The sequence below is a fragment of the Prionailurus bengalensis genome, chromosome A3 (genome assembly GCF_016509475.1).
Source record: "Prionailurus bengalensis isolate Pbe53 chromosome A3, Fcat_Pben_1.1_paternal_pri, whole genome shotgun sequence".
Classification (NCBI taxonomy): Eukaryota; Metazoa; Chordata; class Mammalia; order Carnivora; family Felidae; genus Prionailurus; species Prionailurus bengalensis.
The window spans coordinates 45,619,662-45,641,344 of NC_057354.1; the positions used below are offsets into that span (position 1 = coordinate 45,619,662).

The 21,683-nt window shown below is 39.5% G+C and overlaps 1 protein-coding gene across 1 annotated transcript in view; it reads right to left on the reverse strand.

The window, feature by feature from the left end:
• RALGAPA2 (Ral GTPase activating protein catalytic subunit alpha 2) overlaps positions 1 to 21,683 on the reverse strand; it is a 322,478-nt gene that overhangs the window by 229,515 nt on the left and 71,280 nt on the right. The window contains 3 exon segments of the mRNA XM_043602994.1: positions 7,936 to 8,163; positions 16,672 to 16,871; positions 18,999 to 19,137. Of these exon segments, the coding sequence (XP_043458929.1) occupies positions 7,936 to 8,163; positions 16,672 to 16,871; positions 18,999 to 19,137 (567 nt within the window).

Sequence of the window (21,683 nt, forward strand, 5' to 3'; positions counted from 1 at the left end):
CTCTCTTTCTCAAATAAAAACATTTAAAAAAAGAAAGTAAAATCATAGTAAAACCCAAATTATTTGTGCAGTATGGTTAATATGATATGTAAATTATTAATTAAAAAATCCAAAATATGAGAAAAGAAGCCTATATTAACAAAACCACAATAAAAAAACAAACAATACTTCACCTGTTGGGATGAGCACTGGGTGTTGTATGGAAACCAATTGACAATAAATTATATTTAATATAAAGAAAATAATAAACACATAGGAGATCAGGATAAAGAAAGTTTCAAAAAGAAGTGTAAATGTAATTGAAAAACAAAATAACCAAAATTTAAAACTCAGTCTATATGGGTTGACAACAGAATGGACATGGCTGAAAACTGGATAAAAAATCAGAAGGAAATCAAAATGAAACACAGCGAGACAAAAGATGGCTAACTCAGAAGGCAAGGGAAGAGAGAGAACACAATGAAAAAGTTATCCTATGCATGGCTGCTGATGCAGAAGGAAAGACTGGCAAAAGGGGGCAGAAATAATATTGAGGAAAGAATGGCTGAGAATTTTACTGAAATTGGTAAGAGATATCCACAGATTCAAGAGTCAAAAAAAAAAAAACAACCCAAAAACAAAAGCAGGGTAATACAGAGCATATTACAGTAAAACAGCTGAAAATCAAGAACAATCAGAAAATCTTAAAAGCTGCCAGAGGAAAAAATGAACATCTCCTTTAAAGGAGCAACCACATGACCTAGCATAGCTTTTCAAAGAAACAATGGAACAAATATCCAATGTGCAGAGAGGAAATAGCTGCCAACGTAGAATTCAGTATCCAGAAAACATGTACTTCTAAAATGAAAGCAAAACAAATTTTCAGATAAGAAAATGAGAAAAACTTTTACCAGGAGATCTAACTTAAAATTTATTATTCTTTAATTTTTTTTTAATGTTTATTTATTTTTGAGAAAGAGAGAGAGCAGGGGAGGGGCAGACAGAGAGGGAGACACAGAATCTGAGGCAGGCTCCAGGCTCTGACCTGTCAACATAGAGCCTGATGTGGGGCTTGAACTCATGAGACATGAGATCATGACCTAAGCTGAAGTTGGACGCTTAACCAACTGAGCTACCCAGGCACTCCTTAAAAGTTATTCTTTAGGCAGAAAGAAAATAATCTTGGGCCAGAAATTAGTAAAGAGATAAAATGTAAAAGGGTAATTTTTTGGATGAATCTAAATGAATGCAATGTACATATTAGTACATGTGAACAAAAAGAATAAAACTGGGCAAAATAATAATAGGGTAAACAACTGATACACTTAAACCCTCTATATAACCTTTGTTTTCCACTCCCAGTATGGTATCCAATAAAGTACAAAATATTTAACATTTTGTTATAAGCTAGGCTTTGTGTTAGATGGCTTTGCCCAACTGTAGGCTAAGGTAAGTATTCTGAGCATGTTTAAGGTAGGCAAGACTAAGCTATGATGTTTGGTAGGTTAGGAGTATTAAATGCATTTGTGACTTAAGATATTTTCAGCTTATGATGGACTTATCAGGACATAATCGCATCATGAGTTGAAGCAGATCTGTACATAGCAGGGGCATATGAACTGGAAAGGAGTAAATGGAACTAGAGTACATCCTTATGGGGTAAAAGTTGAAACTACCTTAAATTAGGGATGTGAACAATTAAAATATTACAAATGAGTATAAAAATACCAACAAGAGTAGAAAAATGGGATGCTAAAACAACCAGCCTGAGAGACTTCAAAACAACTAGAAAGCAGAAAGTAAAACAGTAAACTTAAACACAATTACAACAGTTGTTATGTCAAATATAAAGGGAATAATGCTCCAATTAAAAGACGGAAATGTGGGCCACCTGGGTGGCTCAGTTGGTTAAGCATCTGACTTCGACTCAGATCATGATCTCACAGTCCATGAATTCGAGACCCATGTTGGGCTCTATGCTGACAGCTCAGAGCGTGAAGCCTGCCTCAGATTCTGTGTTTCCCTCTCTGTCTGCCCTTCCCCTCTCACTCACTCTCTCTCTCAAAAATAAACATTAAGAAAAAATCTTAAAGACAGAAATGATACAGTTTGATTTTAAAAGCTATTAAAATGACTATACACCATTTATAAGAGGACATCCAAAACATATGGATTTGGGGTAGTTGAAAGTACAAAGTCAGAAAGATATACCATGCTACACTAACCAAAAGCAAACTGGTAGAGCTTTATTCAGAATAGGCAGGGCGCCTGGGTGGCTCAGTTGGTTGAGCGTCCGACTTCAGCTCAGGTCATGATCTTACCGCTCGTGAGTTCGAATCCCGCGTCAGGCTCTGTGCTGAGAGCTCAGAGCCTGGAGCCTGCTTCAGATTCTGTGTATGTCTCTCTCTCTGCCCCTACCCTGCTCACACTCTGTATCTCTATCTCTCAGAAATAAATAAACATTAAAAAATTAAAAAAAAAAGAATAGGCAAGATTGGGGCACTGGGGTGGCTCAGTTGGTTAAGTGTCTGACTTCAGCTCAGGTCATGATCTCTCAGCTCGTGGGTTTGAGCCCCACATCAGGCTCTATGCTGATGGCTCAGAGCCTGGAGCCTGCTTCAGATTCTATGTCTCCCTTTCTCTCTGCCCCTCCCCTGCTTGTGCTCTCTTTCTCTCAAAAATAGATAAACATTAAAACATTAAAAAAAAAAAAGAATAGGCGAGATTGACTCTGAGGAAAAAGAAAGCATTATTAGAAAACAAGAGAAAAAATTCTTATAGATGAAAGATTCAATTCAAAGGAATATACAACATCTGTACTGAGACTAATAATTTTGCCCCAAATATATATACATAGCTAATACTGACCAACTTTGAAGAAGAAAATAGACCAATCCACAGTCAGAATAGGATATTCTCAGTAACTTGCAGAACAGTAGACAAAAAAAATAATGACAGAGGAGAGTGGAATACATGCTTCCTAAGTTCTTGCTGTATTCTCCATGTTTCAACCTCTCATATTTTTCATCTTTATCTCTCTGAGGAACATTCAGGATTATTTCTTCAGATCTGTCATCCCATTTATTCTGTCCTAAACTGTACCTAGTCAACTATTAAGCTTACCCCAATTTGAGGTTCTCCTTTGCTATTTCAATTATTACATTTTTTTTTCATTTTTAGAATTCTATCTTCTTATTCATATCTGCTTAGTCATCTGTTACAATTTCTTATTCCCCAGAAATATTTTCAAGCTTGTCTTTTATTACTTTAAGCATGTTGAAGGTATTCATACTGGAAGTTCTAGAAAAGTTTTTACTTGCACGTTCCTAACTGGAAGAAAGAGCTACCTGAAATTATTATACCTAGCTAAACTGCTATTCATGAGGAAAGACAAAAGGAAAACATTCCTCATCATAAAGAGACTCAGAGAATAGAGCCTCAAAATACCTTGAAAACACCCACTCAGTGACAAAAGAAGACCATCTAAGAAGTCAATCAAAGCAAGTATTTTAAGACTGAGGACACAAGGAGGAAAGAGTCTATCTAAATTCAGAATTAAGACTAAACAACTCTGCACATTAGGATTCCCACACCGACTAAAAATAATGGTACATTTATGCTATAAATTTATAATATAATAAAATAAGTAGATGGGGAGAGGAGGCTGAAGAAACTACAAGGCTGATAAGTTCTTCATATTTCTTAAGAAATCTACCATGGTGTAAATCTAAAATTACACCATGGGGCTAAAAAAGTGATTCCAACACCTTAAAGTGATTATAATGTTTTCATTATAGACAAACCTTTTAGTAATTAATATTTTTCATAAAAGAATGTTTATTTGAATTTCAGCACTTCTTTTCTTCTGTTAAATTCAAATACAATTCAGAGCTCTTCATTAAAAATGCATTAAGAATCATTAAGAAATAAAGATGCCATGGTCATGAAGTTCTCTGTCAGTCCCTCACCCCCACCCCAGCATTTCTACATACGCTCCCTTGCATCTGCTTTCACCTCAGTCAGCCTCTGTCTGGTTTTACCTTTATCTGTCTCTGTCCATGGTTGGCTGCCTTCCTGTCCACCTACACCTGCCTGCCAAATTCTCTGTCTGCCTATCTGTCTGTACCTATGAACCTGTCCCTCTACACCTCCCTGCTCACCTCCATCTCTAGCTGGCCTGTTTACACCCATCTGTCTGCTCTTCTATGCCTGCCTGTCAGTTTGATTATATCTATCAGCTCATCTGTAAGCTCTTCTGTGTGCCAGGCTGCTCTCTGTCTGTTTGTATCCTGCCTTACCCACCTCCTCTCTGCCAATCTCTTATCTGTTTATCTACCTAGCCAGGCCAGTAGCCAAATATAAACATATAGAAATACCTGGAATGATGCTCTTCTTAAATTAATAGTGAGTAGTGCTTTGAACTTTTTAGACCCATGACCTAAGTAAGCCATTTTATAGAAGGATATACTATTTGTGTATAGTATATACATAAATAAAAATTTTTTGTAGAAGTTTCACAGAGAAATACTAATCCTAACAACATGCAGTACACTCTGAAATGTTCTGGTCTATTCTATTACATTATTTAAAAAAAAATACCAGTTTTTGATGAGCTGATTTCATGACCTACAAATGGTCACAAAAGGTAGTCTGAAAAACACCAGTAATAAGACAAATTTCCAGTGGAGTGACCCTGAGAACACAATTGCCCTACCTGAAGCTTCTACCATTCACTGCTAGCTGCCTGCTGGGAGTAGCAGTACACTGAGGCTGAATCTCGTCTCTACTGTTACCATCTATTTCCACTGCCTGCAACTCACTGAACCATCCAGTCCAAGGAGACTTGCACAGTTAGCCCCTGCGGCGAGCCACTCTGCCCCCATGGCTCCTCATCTGCATTTATTTCCAGGCCACATACATGGACATCTGATCTTCTGCCACCACCACGTACTGTTCTCCAGTGTACACACACACCTTACCTCCCCACTGAGAACATGCACTTCCTGAATGTACATTTTAAACTTTAATGGCCTTTAGGCTTAAATATTAATCTTTGAATACTTTAAAACTGAAAAAGAAATCACAAGTATGAAAGAAGTCACATTTTGCCATCCATAAAAGAAAAATTCATCATTGACCACAAGAGGGCAATAGAATGCAATGTTAAAACTCATGTCCCTTCAAGTGTCTCTACTTCATATTTTAAAATGTGCAACATTCATACTTTAAATTTCACATATATGCTTTCAAATTAGATTTGATGAGGAATAATTATAAAATGTAAAAAAGTATTTTTTTGGCTTCACAGCACAAAGATGTCTCAGAAGTTCAATCATAAGTAGTCTGCAGTTGCCTACCAGACCCAAGCTACTTCAGAACAGAATTTAGATTGGACTTAGGACTTAAATGGAATTCAGAATTTAGAGCATGCTCTTGCCAGGGTGAAATACCAATAATGGAGGCAGACAGACTCTGGGTATAAAAAACAATTTACATAATAAAGGTAAAATCACATCAATTTAGCATGTATCTCTTGTGTAAAATTTAAAAGCTTTGTCAATAATATCTAGCTTTTGTAGTAAGCACTAGCTTCCAAGGGTTCAAAACACTGTTACAAATTGGGGTCTGCAAAATATGGCCTGTCATCCAAATTCAGACCACCACATGATTTTCATAAATAAAGTTCTTTGGGAACACAATCATGTTTATTTGTTACTTGCTGTCCATGGCTGCTTTCTCACTATGAAGGCAGAGCTGAGCAGCTACAACAGAGCCCACGTGATCAATAAAGCCTGAAATATTATCATCTGGTCCTGTACTATATAAAGTATTTGATCTCTATTCTCAATTATATGCCCTCTATGCCCTTGATGATTTCAACTCAAATTGAAGTGTTACCAAGCACCTTCTGCAAGTACAACAGGAACACAACAAGGCAACATTAATGGAGGGAATAGGGTAGATTTTCAAATCATGGACTATTATGATAGAAGAATGTTTCGGCAGCAGGACATGTATAGTCAGATGACACAGCAGGTGTGGGCTCCAAGGAGCACACTGGTCAAAGGAAAAGGAGGGAACAGGAGTGAGAAAGCCCCCTGCATGACTTACCCAGTGATGGTTCACAGAAGGAGCAGGAGACGAGGAGCCCAGGAGGGCTAAAACTGCACACATGAACATGAGTCTGCTAAAGAAGCATTCAAGTCGGGAGAAGCTGAGGTTAGGGAAGAAAATAAGCTAAGCTTTGTCCTCATTATCATTAAAACACCTCTTAGAATGTCAGATGAGATCACAAGTGGGCATTTTAAAAGGCAAATGTGGAAATAAGAAGCAAGGTCTGGACAAAAGGCTTGAGTGGGAGTTGCATGTCACCGATGAAGGCCCTAAGGAGGCAAAGTGTGCAGTGACAAAAGAAGAGGCTTAAGCCCAGAACCTTGGTCGACTCCTGGAATTTGGGGTCAAACAAAAAAAGGGGGCCAAGAAATGAAGACACAGGAAGCGAGAGGAACCAAAACAGTGCTGAGCCACAGAATCAGAAAAGTATTTTACAAGGGGAATTTTCACTACAGTTTAAACTAATATTTTCTTAAGTCAAAAATTTTTATTCATTAAAATTCAAAATATTTTAAAACCTCTAGATTGCTGTGGACTATGCTGGGACTTTCATTCTTGGTTGATTTTTCTTTAATGAAAGTCTCAGAAGTGAAAGGGGTCAATCACTACCTAGAAGTCTCGCCCCTCCACAAAAAGCTCTTCATGACACACATGCATCATTCGTGTGAGTGTACACAATCCCTCCTCCCCACCAATAATGGGTCTCTGCCGTTCGAGGGCCTCACCCTCTGTGTGGGTGCACGGACTAAACCACTACCCCTCCATCACGTGCATATGCCCACAGAAGAGCCAGGTTCTGTTTCCCAGGGCACTAGTACCAAGGTGCAGGTGGCCAGTGGCTCCACCCCACACCACAGAGCTGCTGTTTGCTCCACTGCACTGCAGGTTCTGCTTCCTCTGTCAGAGTTTCTCTAAAGCAGCACTACTGACATTTGGGGCCAGATGTTCTCTGTCATGGGGTAGCAGGGGTCCTGTCCTGTGCTGGTAGGGTGTTTAACAACATCGCTTGCTACTACCCAGTAGATGCCTGTAGCACCGCCCCCTCCCCAGTTGTGACAACCCAAAATGTCTCCAGACAGCACCCAATGTCCCCTGGTGGGGAAGAGCTAGTCCCAGTTGTTGCTCAGGGCTGCTAATCGTTGCCTGGCCTCTGATCTATGCTGTCTTCTTCCTCACCTGCACCTACTTTCTTGTTTACATTTCTCCTATTCCACCCACCACAGTGTCCACCATAGGTATGCTATGTCAGCGTCTTGGCCTCAGCCCTTGCTTTCCTTTTATTCCTCTCCCCACTCAGCTTATTACTCTGAAGTCATAAATATTTCTATCATATGCATTATTTGGTGTCATAAATATTTCTATCATATTTCTATCATATGCATGCCATGCGTATGTGTAGGGAAAGTACACGTGTTTGCAGAAACATCCAGAGAGCTCCCTCGGGCCCTGGGAACACCACCAGCCTGAGGCTCTTCTTTGTGATGTTCATTTGTTGCTGAGTATTCAGCAAGGGCTTTCTTCCCACCTACCACTGGGTTTATGGGAGCACAAGGGTATTTGTGGGATGATTTGTTCATATACAGAATTTCTTCTCCATGTGTAGGAATTTTACAAGAACAAAATTTTTAAAAATCCTAAAAGAAAAATATCACAACACTCCACATGACAAATTCATAGTGGGATTAGAGGGATAATTATTAAGTCTTGTAATGTAGCCCAACATATCCATAGTATTTCTTGCAGTACTATGAGCAAAAGAACAAGAACAAAACTCTTCAATTTCATGAACTTACACCACACACACACACACACACACACACACACACACACACACACACTAACCTGGCGAAAGACTTCGTTCACAAAGTTGACATAACCTCGTGTTGACAAGAGAATCCGCTGCACCATTTCATACACTGTGCGGTGCTCTTCTTCAATGCTACAAAGGCTGGAGTTGCTGAGTCTTCGGTCAGACAAGGTGCTGCTGTTGGAATGGTTTCTGTCCTGCTCTGTGGGCCCACCGCCATCCAGCTCCGGTGCTCTCTCTTGCCCTGCACCACCACCAACAGTCTGGAAAAAAGTCATTACCACTTCTGAGAGAGCCTTGTCTTCAACCTTCAAGAACACCCAGTGAACCTGAAGGCTTGTTTCATCTTAAAGAACTCTGGTAACCGTCAGCTTAACAGCAAGCTGGACAACAGCACTGCTCGGAGCACAAGGGGTTCCAGGACCTGTACTCACCAATTTTCCAATTCACCAACTAACCCCTCTCCAACTCAGTTATGTTAACAGGAAAACTACTAAATTATTGCAAGGAGGTGAGGCTGTGAAAGTCCAGCAACCTACAAACTTTAATTTACATTTGTAAGATCACATAACAAATTGTGTCAGTGAATTTACACTATGATCAGCTCTGGCCTCTAAATTCAGCACTTACTCTACGGTCACAGAGATCTTGAAGTTCAGTGGAATTTTTGCAGCCACAATGTTGGAAAGCATCATTTGATTCAAAAGATTAAATGATATCTGATGGAAGAGTGTCAAGATCTTTAGAGGGTATTTTATAAGAAGAATTTTGATCTGAGTTTTATATTCAGAATCTCAGACTGAACTTAACTGAAATATTTACAAAACTTTAAATATTTAGAAAACTTTATGAGCACAAGGAAATAAAATAATTCATGCAATGACTCACAAAGTTTAATGTTGAATTCTGCTCTCATTTCCCCATAGAACTAAAGGTTTCCTCAAAATAAAATACACATATAATTTTGCTTTGTTTTTATAAATTCCACTATTACTTTTTAAGTGTCAAAAATGTATAAGCCAAATACCACTAAACTTCTACCCACTGTGAATATGTTTTACAAAAAGTGATAACATATGAGTAGTACAAAATAATAATTTCAGTAACTACCAAGGACAGTTTGAAAGCAGATATCCAAATAGCAATCTCTAGGGAAAATTAATGGAAGATTATATTTATAACAATTTTTCTCTTCATGCCTTAGCTATTTAAGTCTGTGTGGCTTATCAAAGGCACTGTCATACTGTGAGATGAGCTGTCCTATAGAAATTATTTCATCCTTCTGACGTATCAACTATCTTCTGTAGAAAAATAAAATTGTACTCATTTTTCTGATATATACACCTACACACACACATATATATATATATACATATATATGTATATGTATGTGTGTATATATAGATATAGATATAGATATAGATATAGATATAGATATATAAAGGTTGGATTAAGTTTAATGTCTCTTGTGGCTCAATAACCTGTGACTTTTTGATCAATAACTCCCATTTTCCTCATAGGCAAAAAAAGAAGAAAAAACCCTCATGTATATATACACATATGGCAGCAAATTAAAAACTGCTACAAATTTGGGGCGTCTGGGTGGCTCAGTCAGTTGAGCGTCCGACTTCGGCTCAGGTCGTGATATCACAGCTCGTGAGTTTGAGCCCCATGTCGGGCTCTGTGATGACAGCTCAGAGCCTGGAGTCTGCTTCAGATTCTGTCTCCGTATCTCACTGTGCCCCTTCCTCATTCATGCTCTGTCTCTCTTTCTCTCAAGAATAAAACATTTTAAAAAATTAAAAAAAAAATGGCCACAAATTTGATCTACACAGGCTGTGTGACTGTGTTAACAAGTGTAATAGAGTGGAAGAGACCTGTTCCAGTTTCAGGCCCAGGCCAAAAGGCTGACAGTTACCACTTCCCATCTTTTGGAACATTTGCTAATAGAGCCCTGAATAGCCAGGGAAGAAGTCTCCCGACCCTACCAGAGAGACTGCATGGAAAGAGAGGCCCTGCTGAACCCTACTTTCCAACTGCATCCAGGCATTTGAATAGTCATCTTGAACCAAGATGCCACCAGCTGAAGACCACCACCCACTGACCTCACTTAATACCACATGAAGCACAAGAATTGCCCAACTAAATCCTGCCCAAATTCCCTACCCCAAAAGTATAATGTTTAGTGTGACAAAAGGGCTATTGTTTTAAGCCACCAAGTTTTGAAATCATTAGATAACTAATTGGATAACACAACTATTAGGTAATTTAAACAGCATAAATAAAGAAATAGGTTTAAAGGTACCAAGTAATTTAAAAAATGTACTCTGAACAAACATACAGAAAACCAGAAATAGACCCATAAATACAAAGAACTGGTGGCTGCCAGCAAAGGGGATGACAGGACAGGCAACATGGGTGAAGGGGAGTGAGAGGTACAGGCTTCCAGTTATGGAATGGATAAGTCAAGGAGATGAAAGGCACAGCATAGGGAATATGGTAGATGGTATTTAATAGCACTGCATGGTGACAGGTGGTAGGTGAGCACAGCATAACATACACACTTGTCAAATTCTATGTTGTACACCCAAAACTAATGTAACATTGTGTCAGCTGTATTTCAATTTAAGAAAATTAAAATAAACTTTACAAAATGAAAAGTGAGTTCTGTTATCCAAATAGAACACCAGAGATGGATTTCCCATCATACTGTAAACTGAAAGCTTCTCTTGATAGAACAATGCTTTCCTTAGCTTTAGTCCCCACTTTCCCCACAAAAGGCCACTTTCTAAAAACATCTTTATGTTCTGACAGACGTTTATAATGGCAGTGAGTGATGAGAGTGAAAGCCAATTGATAATCCAAGTCTCCTCATTCCTTATCTCTTTCATGAAGATTAACAGTAAAAGCGTAAGTAAGAATTAATAATGGAGAGAGTCCATTTTCCACCCACTAAAACCAAGCTGGAATTCTCAACTACTATTTGGTATTAGTTGATTCTGGTGGCAAATGCAAAAATAGTTTTTACTTCTTCGGCACATGATGAAGCCTCCGTCAGTGAAACAGACCTATCTGAAGAAGATCAGGCCTGCACTGCCAGGACTCAGGAAATTGCACGATGCAGGCTGCCACTTAATCCTTCCCACCACCCCTCCCCAACATCCTGGTTTCTTCTCAACCGACAGCTCATATTGAGACTTGTTCACTCCCAGGGTCAAACTAAACGGGGACACTCACAAAGAAGGTATGAAACGAGAGGATGCAACTGCCCTTCTATTGGTGATGCCTGATGCCACTCAACTTCCTTGTCATGATTTGCCTGCATGGTTGGGGGCAGACTGCATTTGCCTTGTCAGAGCTCTACGACACAGAAAGTACTAGAGTGGAAGTCAACAAACAAATGAGTTTGTATAACGTACAAACTCGTATAGGGTTGTCAATTTGTGTGATTCACTTTTTCTAACTGTTCATCCCACGAAATACAACAATTTCAGGAAACCCACAGCCCATGAATCATTATTGAAGAACTGATTTACAATTAGTAAAATTATAAATAAAAAATAATAATACAAATAAATGTGATCAACTGATACCATCTCAAACTTTCTTTTACATTCCCAAATGGATTTTTATGGGTTATAATGTCAGTTAATGTGCTTATAGAATTGGTAAAAAATGGTCACCGCTGACATTTTAAAATCACCCCTCTGCTTTCTCTAATGTATACTGAAGTACTTTTATCTCATACAAAAATGAATTACTGGGGCACCTGGGTGGCTCAGTTGGTTAAGCGTCCAACTCTTGACTTTAGTTCAGGTCATGATCTCATGGTTCGTGGGTTCAAGCCCTCCATTGGGCTCTGCACTGACAGTGCGGAACCTGCTTGAGATGCTCTCTCTCCCTCTCTCTCTGCCTCTCCCTCACTTGTGTGCTCTCTCGCAAAATAAACAAACTTAAAAAAAATGAATTACTAAAGACTAAATAATACTTCACTAAAAATATTTTCAGCTGAAATTATGCACCAAGAATGTTCAGGTTTATACTGTTGTTGCCAACACAATATATGGGATATGAGAGCAACTATATTTTCGTTCTCCCTGAATGATGCCACTGAACAAGACTATTTGTTAAACCAGACTCTCCAAGGTGGTAAGAAAACTAAGTCTAGACGATGTATTGATTCCTTTCCTCCCTGATGAAAACTAATGTCAAAGGTATTAATTCTAGATCCGGAAGTAAATTCACTTTGGAAAACACACACACACACACACACACACACACACACACACACACACACAATCTCTCATCTATGACCTTTAACACAGAATGGCAAAAGTGTGAACTCTATTTGGAAGCAGCACTTAAAATACTGTTTTAAAGGGATTTTTACGAGAGCAGCATATTCTTTGAAAAGAGATTTTGGATCACCTCATTTAGTGATATTCACTTTACACAGGCAAAATTATATTACATTTGAAATTCCAAATAAAAAATTTCAGGAGACAAAATTATATGTGCTTTTACTCCCGCAACTCTGCCCCCCAAATCTAATATTCAGGTGCTTAAATTGCCTTTTCTCAGGTACACTGTAAACGAAGAGAGGAACACAGTGGACACATGTGAGATGAGGTGGGAACACAGCTGTACAGGCATAGAAAGGACTACAGGAGACAAGTGGTCTGCTGAATAATGACCATGCCCTGATCTCCAGAGCCTTAGAGTATCTTACCTTTTATGGCAAATGGGATTTAGCAGATGTGGTTAAATGAAGGATGTGAGAGAGGAAAATTATCCTAGATTATCTGGGTGGTCCCAATGTAATCACGAGGATCGATAAGGAGGCAGGAGGATCAGACACAGAGAGAGCAATGTGAAGATGGAAACAGGGACAGAAGGTGTCATGATGAAGGTCCATGAAACACAGAATGCAGGTAATCTCTAGAAGCTGGATGAGAAAAGGAAATGGATTCTCCTCTAGAGTCTCCAGAAGAAACACAGACACCTTGATTTTACCACACTGACACTGATTTTGGACTTCAGACCTCCAGAAACTCAAGATAATACATTTGTGCTCTTTCAAGCCACTAAAACTTTGTGGTAATTTGCTACCGTGGCAAAGAAAACTTACAACAACTTACTGTGAGGCATATTAATAGTCTACACAATGGCAGTGGCCATTTCTAGGTGCAGCCATCTGCAGGGTGTGGAAGCACTGGACCTGGAGAGTTGTCTTCCCATCACCCATTCCCTTCCCTAACGGATGCATGGTGCTCCATGTGCCTCCTCCCCTGCAGCCCAGGTGACTCACAGGAAGCTGACCCCATCCACAGCACCAGGGATTGGAAGCCAATCATGTCCCTATTGGGACATTCACATTGCTTTAAGGCAATCAGTGCCTTGTTATTGTTCTACAAGAGGCAAGTAACTAAGTTGTTCCACTCAGACAAAAGGGAAAGGGATGGGCTTTTTTTTTTTTTAATTTGATTCAAGTTAACACACAGTGTAGTATTGGTTTCAGGAGTATAATTTACTGATTCATCACCTACATACACCCAGTGCTCATCCCAACAAGTGCCCTCCTTAATGCCCATCACCCATTTAGCCCATCCCCTCCAGTAACTCTGAGTTTGTTCTCTCTTTAAGAGTCTCTTATGGTTTGTTTCCCTCTCCGTTTTTATCTTTTTTTCCCTTCCCTTCCCTTCCCCTGTGTTCACCTGTTGTGTTTCTCAAATTCCACAGAGGAGTGAAATCATGGTATTTGTCTTTCTCTGACAGACTTATTTCGCTTAGCATTATACCCTCTAGTTTCATCCACATTGTTGCAAATGGCAAGATTCCATTCTTTTTCATTGCCCCGGCAGCAACTTCTTACTAGACATGTCTCCAGAGGCAAGGGAAATAAAAACAAAAATGAACTATGGGATCTCATCAAGAGAAGGGCTTTTTACTTTTGGGTTGTCTCTGAATATGAACAAGGAGGGCAGTGCCCCAGTTGTTGGCAGCCATCTTACAATCTGAGGGGAAGCTGAAGACAAACCTGCCAGAGGGAAAGGGCAGAGGAGGGAAGACTGTAGAGAATCATGGAAAGAGTGTGAGTAAACCATATTCTCTGCCAGCCCTGCCATGAGCTTATTTTATGAAATTAAAATGTTTCTTTTTTATCTTTAAGACAGTTTGAGTTTTGTTGTTGTTGTTGTTAGGATGATATAACCATCCGAATTGCTTCAGGAGGCCAGGCTTTTATAACACTAAAAAACCAGATAATAAAAGTAGATGACTCACAAGTGTGAATGGCCACTTAAGGAAAAAAATCAGAATCTTGAAGCAGTGGTTAATCTGCTATTCTTGTTACTTCTCACCAACCAAATGTATTTTTCAAGAATGAGAAACTTATTTTCAATAAATACAGGTGAAGGTTTTCTAAAATTTTAAAACCAGGTAGGAAAAAGTCACAGCCTTTAAATAGACTGCTCTGAATCGACCTAACAACACAAGATGTAATATAAAATTTATCAAGGGTGTGACTGAGTTCCTTATATATGATTTCATACAAATTTTTGTCTACCTGATAAGTTTTAGTTTTTGTCTACCCGATGGGTGAGTAAAGGTCTCTCAACGGTCCAGAACCGTGTTCCCCTGACTGATGGTGAAATCTTGGCTCATTTTTATTTCCTCTTCTGTGAACTTCTGTTTTATCTCCTTTTGTCTGTTTTGAATTGTTTTTGAGTTGAATTGTTTGTCTTCTTGTCAATTTGTAGGCACTGTCTCTATATTAGAGGCAAGAACTCTTTTAATAGCTAAGATGTCATGAATACTTTTCACAGTCTGTGTGTGGCTTTATCTTTGCACATACAAACCTTTTTCACATTTTTTAAATAAGGTGGAACCTCATTTCTTCTATGGCTTGTGGGTCTTGTCTCTACCTGTAAACGTAGTCTACCACTTCCCAAATGTATATGTTCCCCTAGATTTTCTCTCAAATTTATTGCTTTGTTCTTATATTTAGACCTTAAATCAATTTAGAAATTAAATCAATCTGACATCTGACTATGTATGTGATACAAATCAAGGTTCAGAGAGAAAGAGAGACAGAGAGAGACTGAGTTCTTTGAGCTCTCAGGGCTATAGATTAGATTCGATATTCAATGCTATGCAGTCTCATTTCCTAAAAAGAACCTGTGGTTTCTGTCTGGAAGGCTGTGTAATTTTTTTCTTAATCAATGAAAGCCAAATGTCTGTTAGGTCTGTGTCTGTTTAGCTAGATCTCTCTGGCACTCGAAGGCCTTTTTAGTCTAAATCATGACTTTTTTTCAGCTCAAGTAAACATTTCATTAGATCAATTATCACTTCTGATTTTTTCTCCTTTTGTCCTCATGAAGTGCAAGGTAGGTCTGGGCCTGTCCTCAGATCTTATTTATTAACTTCTGATTTTCATCTCTTTGAATTTCTCCTCAATATTGTAGGATATTTCTTTGGAAAATCAACTTTGTTCTCAGCAGAGATCATTACAATCGCCAGTTTATCTATTAAATTTTTAAATTAATGAATTTATAGTTTTTTAAATTAATGTTTTTAAAATTTTTTTTTACATTTATTCATTTTTGAGAGACAGAGAGAGATAGAGCACAAGTGGGGGAGGGGCAGAGAGAGAGGGAGACACAGAATCCAAAGCAGGCTCCAGGCTCCCAGCTATCAGCATAGAGCCCGACGAGGGGCTTGAACTCACAAACTGCAAGATCATGATCTGAGCCAAAGTCGGATGCACAACAGACTGAGCCACCCAGGCGCCCCTAAATTAATGGTTTTTTAAAGCTTTCTTTTAAAACTTTCATTAAGTCTTTTGTTGCTTTTACTGGAATTGTATCCCCCTCAGACATCTTTGAAACAAGATTCTCCAGTTCTTCAGTCAGTTCTTATCAATGGGGCCACACACTCTGGACCTCAGTTTGGTGCTCCTTCATCAAGGTGCTAATAATCACTCAGCTGTGTGCACTCTCCCAGCTCAGGCCTAGGTCACACTTCTGGAAACTCCAAAGTATCAGCAAACCTGCTCTAAGTGGACCTCACTTTCTGCATAAAACCATTACCCTGCTGTGGAGTGGCTGCTCTCAAACTTCCCCACGTGGTCCTGCTCTACCTGGTGCAAAGTCTCTAAGTAACTCAGCCTTCTGGGAAAGTAACTCAGCCATTTGTGCAGGACTAAGGCTGCAAAAGAGAGTAGGTACACTACAGGCCCCATACAGAAAGAGGTCTTCACTAAAGGCCTCAGGGAGAGACAGATTTCTCTTCCAGGGATTCTATCAGGGCTTAACAAGCACTCTGAAATCCTGAGATGGTCTTCCACTCCTTCCTCTGAGATCCCAGAGGGCATTTGGCAGTCTCATGGGTCCTCTCCATGGCCCACCTATGTGATTCCTGAGGGTCTTCCTGTTGTTGGGGACTGGGGAAGCCAACACAGGCCCCTGGTCTTATGCTCCAAGGTCACTGGTACTTGAGCAAAAGAGGGAAAATGAGAGAGCCAGGAGTGTGCACACAACAGCTCTCAGAATGTCTCCTTGGCCCCCAAGGTTGCCTTGTCATGGCAGTGTCAACAGAGCACTGAGAGTGCGGCCTCAGAGCTTCCCCTGACACCTCAGCAACACAGACAAAGCCACCAATAAACCAGTCCCCATAACCAACATCCCTTAAGAACCAAGAACCCTAATAACCAATTACTTTGGCATGTGTTAGTGTATTCTTACCTAAGTAAAAGAAGATGATGAATGGCATACCTGTATGATTTTGGGCAACACATCAACTCCATTTTTAGTGTTTTGTGTTGTAGTTAAATACTTTTTTTCCAAAAAGAAAGTGACAATCCACTTAATAAAAACAACGCGAGCTGCCATGTATGGAATTTTTGTACTGTAAATGTTTTCATTGTCTCGAGTTGTAGTAATGTACACTGGCTTTGGTCTCATATGGGGGATGTCTGGAAGAAAAAAGAGCACTTATCAGGTTAGTGAATGTAACCCCCACAGAAGATTCAATTTAACCAAGCAGATAAATATCTGTCTGTTTGAACTGCGACTAAAAAGAACCAGAAATTATTAGAAATGACATCTTTTGGTAGGCTTATTTCTGATTCTGCCTTGCAATCTGACCAAGATGGGATGGTGGGTACTGCTGTTGTGTGCTTGTTACAACTGTGGTATATAGCTGTGGAAGTACTAAGCTAACAACTCTTTTTAACAAATTTGAGAAATGACAGATTATAAGCCTAAAAATATTTTCACATATATTATAGTTTATTTTATCTTTATTTTATGACAAAATAATTTAATCTTATTTTATGACAAAAAAATAAAAGCACATATACACATTTTTTCATCATTTTAGGTATTTTAACATCCAATACTACACTAACCATAATCCACTGGACTTTTAGTCTTATATCCTTTTCCCTTTAGATGAATCCAAAGAATAAAATCAATACAATCTACTTTATGTTAGAAAGAATTCATCTTTGAGGTATCAGACAAATTAATAAGAGGTCCATTCCTCAATCTTTAAATTCCATAATCAATACAAAAAATTACATGGTGTTGGGTTTGAGATACTACTTGCTGTATGTCCAATTCTCATACTAACTTGTATCCACTTGGAGAAACCTGCATGAAGCAGTTCTCAACAAATAACTTTTAATTTCAGCACATTAATAATATGTTTTCTACATGAATATAGACTATAAAATCAGAAACAAATTCTGAAAAAATATACCCACATATAGTTAACAAAATACACATCTCAGTACCTCTAAAGTTTAGTACTTCTACATCTTTCAAAATGCACCAAGTTTTTGCTATTTTTCCCTTCTCCAAGCATGCATGTGTGTTTGTGTGTGTGTATGTGTAAATAAACACCCTAAAACAACTGAATTAGTAGTCCACATTCTCCAGATGGATTAACGTCTGTCGTGATCTTCCCCTTCCAAAATTGTTCCTGATCCCGGGTGCCTGGGTGGCTCAATTGGTTAAGCATCCGACTTCAGGAAAGGTTATGATATCAAGTTCATAGGTTCAAGCCCTGCATTGAGCTCTGCACTCACAGTGTAGAGCCTGCTTGGGATTTGCTCTTTCCCCTCTCTGCCCCTCCCCCACTCATGCTGTTTTTTTCTCTCAAAATTAAATAAACAAAAATAAGCAAAATTGTTCTTGATTATTCATCTTAACTAATTTCAACTGCTTTAAAACAATAGGGAGAAAAATTTGTCCCCCACTGCCACCAATCTAAGGGTGCTTCTGTCCTATGAGCCCTCATTTCTTTTCCTTTTTAAAAATTTTTTAACATTTATTTTAGAGAGAGACAGACAGAGTGCAAGAGGGGGAGGAGCAGAGAGAGAGAGGGAGACCCAGAATCCGAAGCAGGCTCCAGGCTCTGAGCTGTCAGCACAGAGCCCGATGTGGAGCTTGAACCTACAAACTGTGAGATCATGACCTGAGCCCAACTCAGATGCTTAACCGACTGAGCCACCCAGGTGCCCCATGCTCTCATTTTTTATAGAAGAAAAACTTTATCAGCTAAGTTAGAAACTCCCTTACGTTTCCTTCCTTTCTGGAGCTTACTGTCCCTGGGGTGCCTAACTGCCCTAGCATCGGTCCCGCCATAAGCTATAAGCAGCACCTGCTGGATGGAAGATCCAGTATAAAAGGGCTTACTGTGGGCAGCTGTGTAGCCTGGGCTGGCTTGCCTAGCCACTGAGCAAGGTCTGGGGTCTCACCATACCCCGCCACTCCTAAGAAAAGACCTAAGGGAATGCAAGTTTTTTTTAACATTAAAAGTTTTCAATATAATTACAACCAAAAACCCATAACACATGTCAAATTATTCTGAGTACAGGAGCCATAGTCCCCTTTATTGCTGTGAGATGAGGTACCTCTTGAAGCTTGTACAAATAGGTAAAATCATTTACTAGGAAACTTTAAGCCTCTTGCAATAAAGTTACCATTAAATATAAGAATAAAATGGCTATTTTACTTAAAAATAATCAAAGGCCACTTTGAAAGAGACTGGACAGCTTCCCTGTGGACATCCTCTAGATACAACCCAATGTACTTACCAAGTACAGGTTTGTAGATGTTTGTTAACTTAGTAAATGATGGAAATAAATGAGGAAGATAATATTTTCGAAACAATGTAAAAAGAAATGTAAAACCAGTATCTTGATTCTCCTTATTCTTCCACTCCAAGCTTGCAGCCTTTGGATAATATGTGGAAAAGAACATATGTACATTTACATTTCAACTTAATGTATACTAAACTGAAATGCTGTTATCTTATTAAAATCCCTGTTCTAAACACACAAAAAAATATTTTGACAAATAATGTTGACAATCATGTAATGAAATTGTATCTTAAAACTCAAACGACAAGAATAAAAGCTTCAAAGAAAAGACCTAAGGGAATGCAAGTTTCTTTTTTAACATTAAAAGTTTTCAATATAATTACAACCAAAACCCATGACCAAAATGGTAACTACGTGAAACACGGTTTTACTGAGTATTAAAAAAAATCACACGATGATATCATATCTTTTTAAACTGGCTCTACTACATCATGCCCTTATTTTTCCCCACATGTTCTCTATAAGGATTTAATATTCTTTCTGCCCTTAAACATTTAGTCAGATGTAATCTGGTGAGGTTTTTTTTTTTTTTAACACAAAAAAGGCCATTTATAATAAACAGGAATTTTTTAAAATTTTGTTTAATGTTTATTCACTTTTTGAGAGATGGAGACACAGCGTGAGTGGGAGAGGGGCAGAGGGGGTGGAGGAGACAGAATCAGAAGCAGGCTTCAGGCTCTGAGCTGTCAGCACAAAACCCGATGCGGGGCTTGAACCCATGAACTACAAGATCATGACCTGAGCCGAAGTCAGATGCTTAACCGACTGAGCCACCCAGGCACGCCTATAATAAACAGGAAATAAAGAAATAACCCCTTGCAAGGATTTCATGCAAAATCAATATCATTAAAAGGCAAAGCTATGGAAACTTGGAAAGTGCATTCTCCTTATTAAAAGCACTCCACAGACTAAGATAAGCCAGGCCTGCCAGTCCACCTGTACCTGTTACTAGTTCTTAGTACTTGTTAGAACACAGAGTGCTCTAAAGCAGAGCTCCCCAACTTCCTTCATGATGCAGCCCACTTAGAAAATGAAAATACTTTGTGCAGCATCTGAGGTAAAGGGATGTGGAACTTTGAATGCCCCTGGGGCAGAGGGGCTCAGTGTCTGTGACCTGTCAGAAGTTCTAATACACAGAGTGTATCAGAAGTTCTCTGGGGTGAGCCAGTGGAGAAAAGGGAGAGAAAAAGAGAGGGATGGACATGAACATACAATTCTGCACATGATTTATGCACAATCTGCATAAAAACCACCACCTTATATCACCGGCATCCTTCCTCCACTGGGATTCTGGGGATTGTGTGACTTATCTGAGGTCACACAGCTCATTAGTGACATATCTAGAATGAGACCCAAGTACACCAACACATCCAAGTTCTCAATACTTCATGCTGATCTCCTGGGACAGATGGAATGCCCTACCACTTCTGAACAGGTGGTTTGAGTTGCAGGTGGAAATGCAGAGTTTCCAGAAGACAACAGAATACGCCAGCCTGCTCTTAGGATTTTGGAGTCCTTGTGTTTCTGGTGCTGGCTAAAGGAAATGGGAGAGGAGAGTACACAAGATTGCCCAACAGGACAGAGTAGTCAGAAAGGGAGCCAAGGAATGAATCTTGAGAAACAGCAGAGAGAGACAGTCCCCAAAGAAAAGTGGCAAGAAATAAAAGAAGGGGAGGAGGAAAGCAGGAAGAAAACATGAGAGGAGAGAATATCACGAAGAAGGGGCAGTCACCGTCAAATCACCTGAAAGATGATTTGAGTAGGGCAAAAACTAAAGTGTCCTTCCTCTAGACTTGACCACTAGACCTCCTTCATGATCTTGGGCCTCCGTCTTAGCAGGGACAGGGCAGAGGCAGGTAGCAGTGAGTGTCAGGTGAGGAAGTGGATTTAGCAGAGATTATGACATCAACAAAGTTGGTTGTGGAGGACACAGAGATTGGACAGAGTTCCCAGGAAGAACTCAGGGATGACCAGTGTTCGCCAAGAGAAAGGAATCCAGTAGTTTTGAACCATATCAATGCTTAGAAATGTAGACCAAGAGAAAGAGATCACCCACTGAAATCATAAACTAATGATATTAGCTCTGTTTTCAGTTGGTAAACATCAGAGAAAGGAGCCTGTGACATCAAGCAGACCTGTGCTGACAGCACAAAGAAACACCTCTATGTGCTCCCACCCAAATTTTCTTGCCTGCTCTGCCTATTATTTCCAGATCTGCCTGTTCAGCCTCTAGGCCTGCCTCCTCCTCCATCCACCTTGCTAGCCTAGGGATCAGGGTTCAGGAAGGGGCAAAGAGGCAAAAATAGATTAATACAGCCTAGGGATCAGGGTTCAGGAAGGGGCAAAGAGGCAAAAATAGATTAATACACTATGAGAAAACAGAAAATATATATGGCTCTCTGCCCCCACTTCCTGGCATAGAGCCCCTAAAACTCTTGTCATGTCCTAAGAGGTAAGAGCACTGGGAGCATCTTTTGTTCTAGTAAAACAACTCTGGGTGGGCTCCTGGATGGCTCCTGAGTGAGGGCTGGTCACCAGAAAGACCACACTGTGATTAGAACTTGGAATTTTTAGCACCCCCACCCCAACCCTTCCATTTCTCCAGAGGGGAGAGGGGAT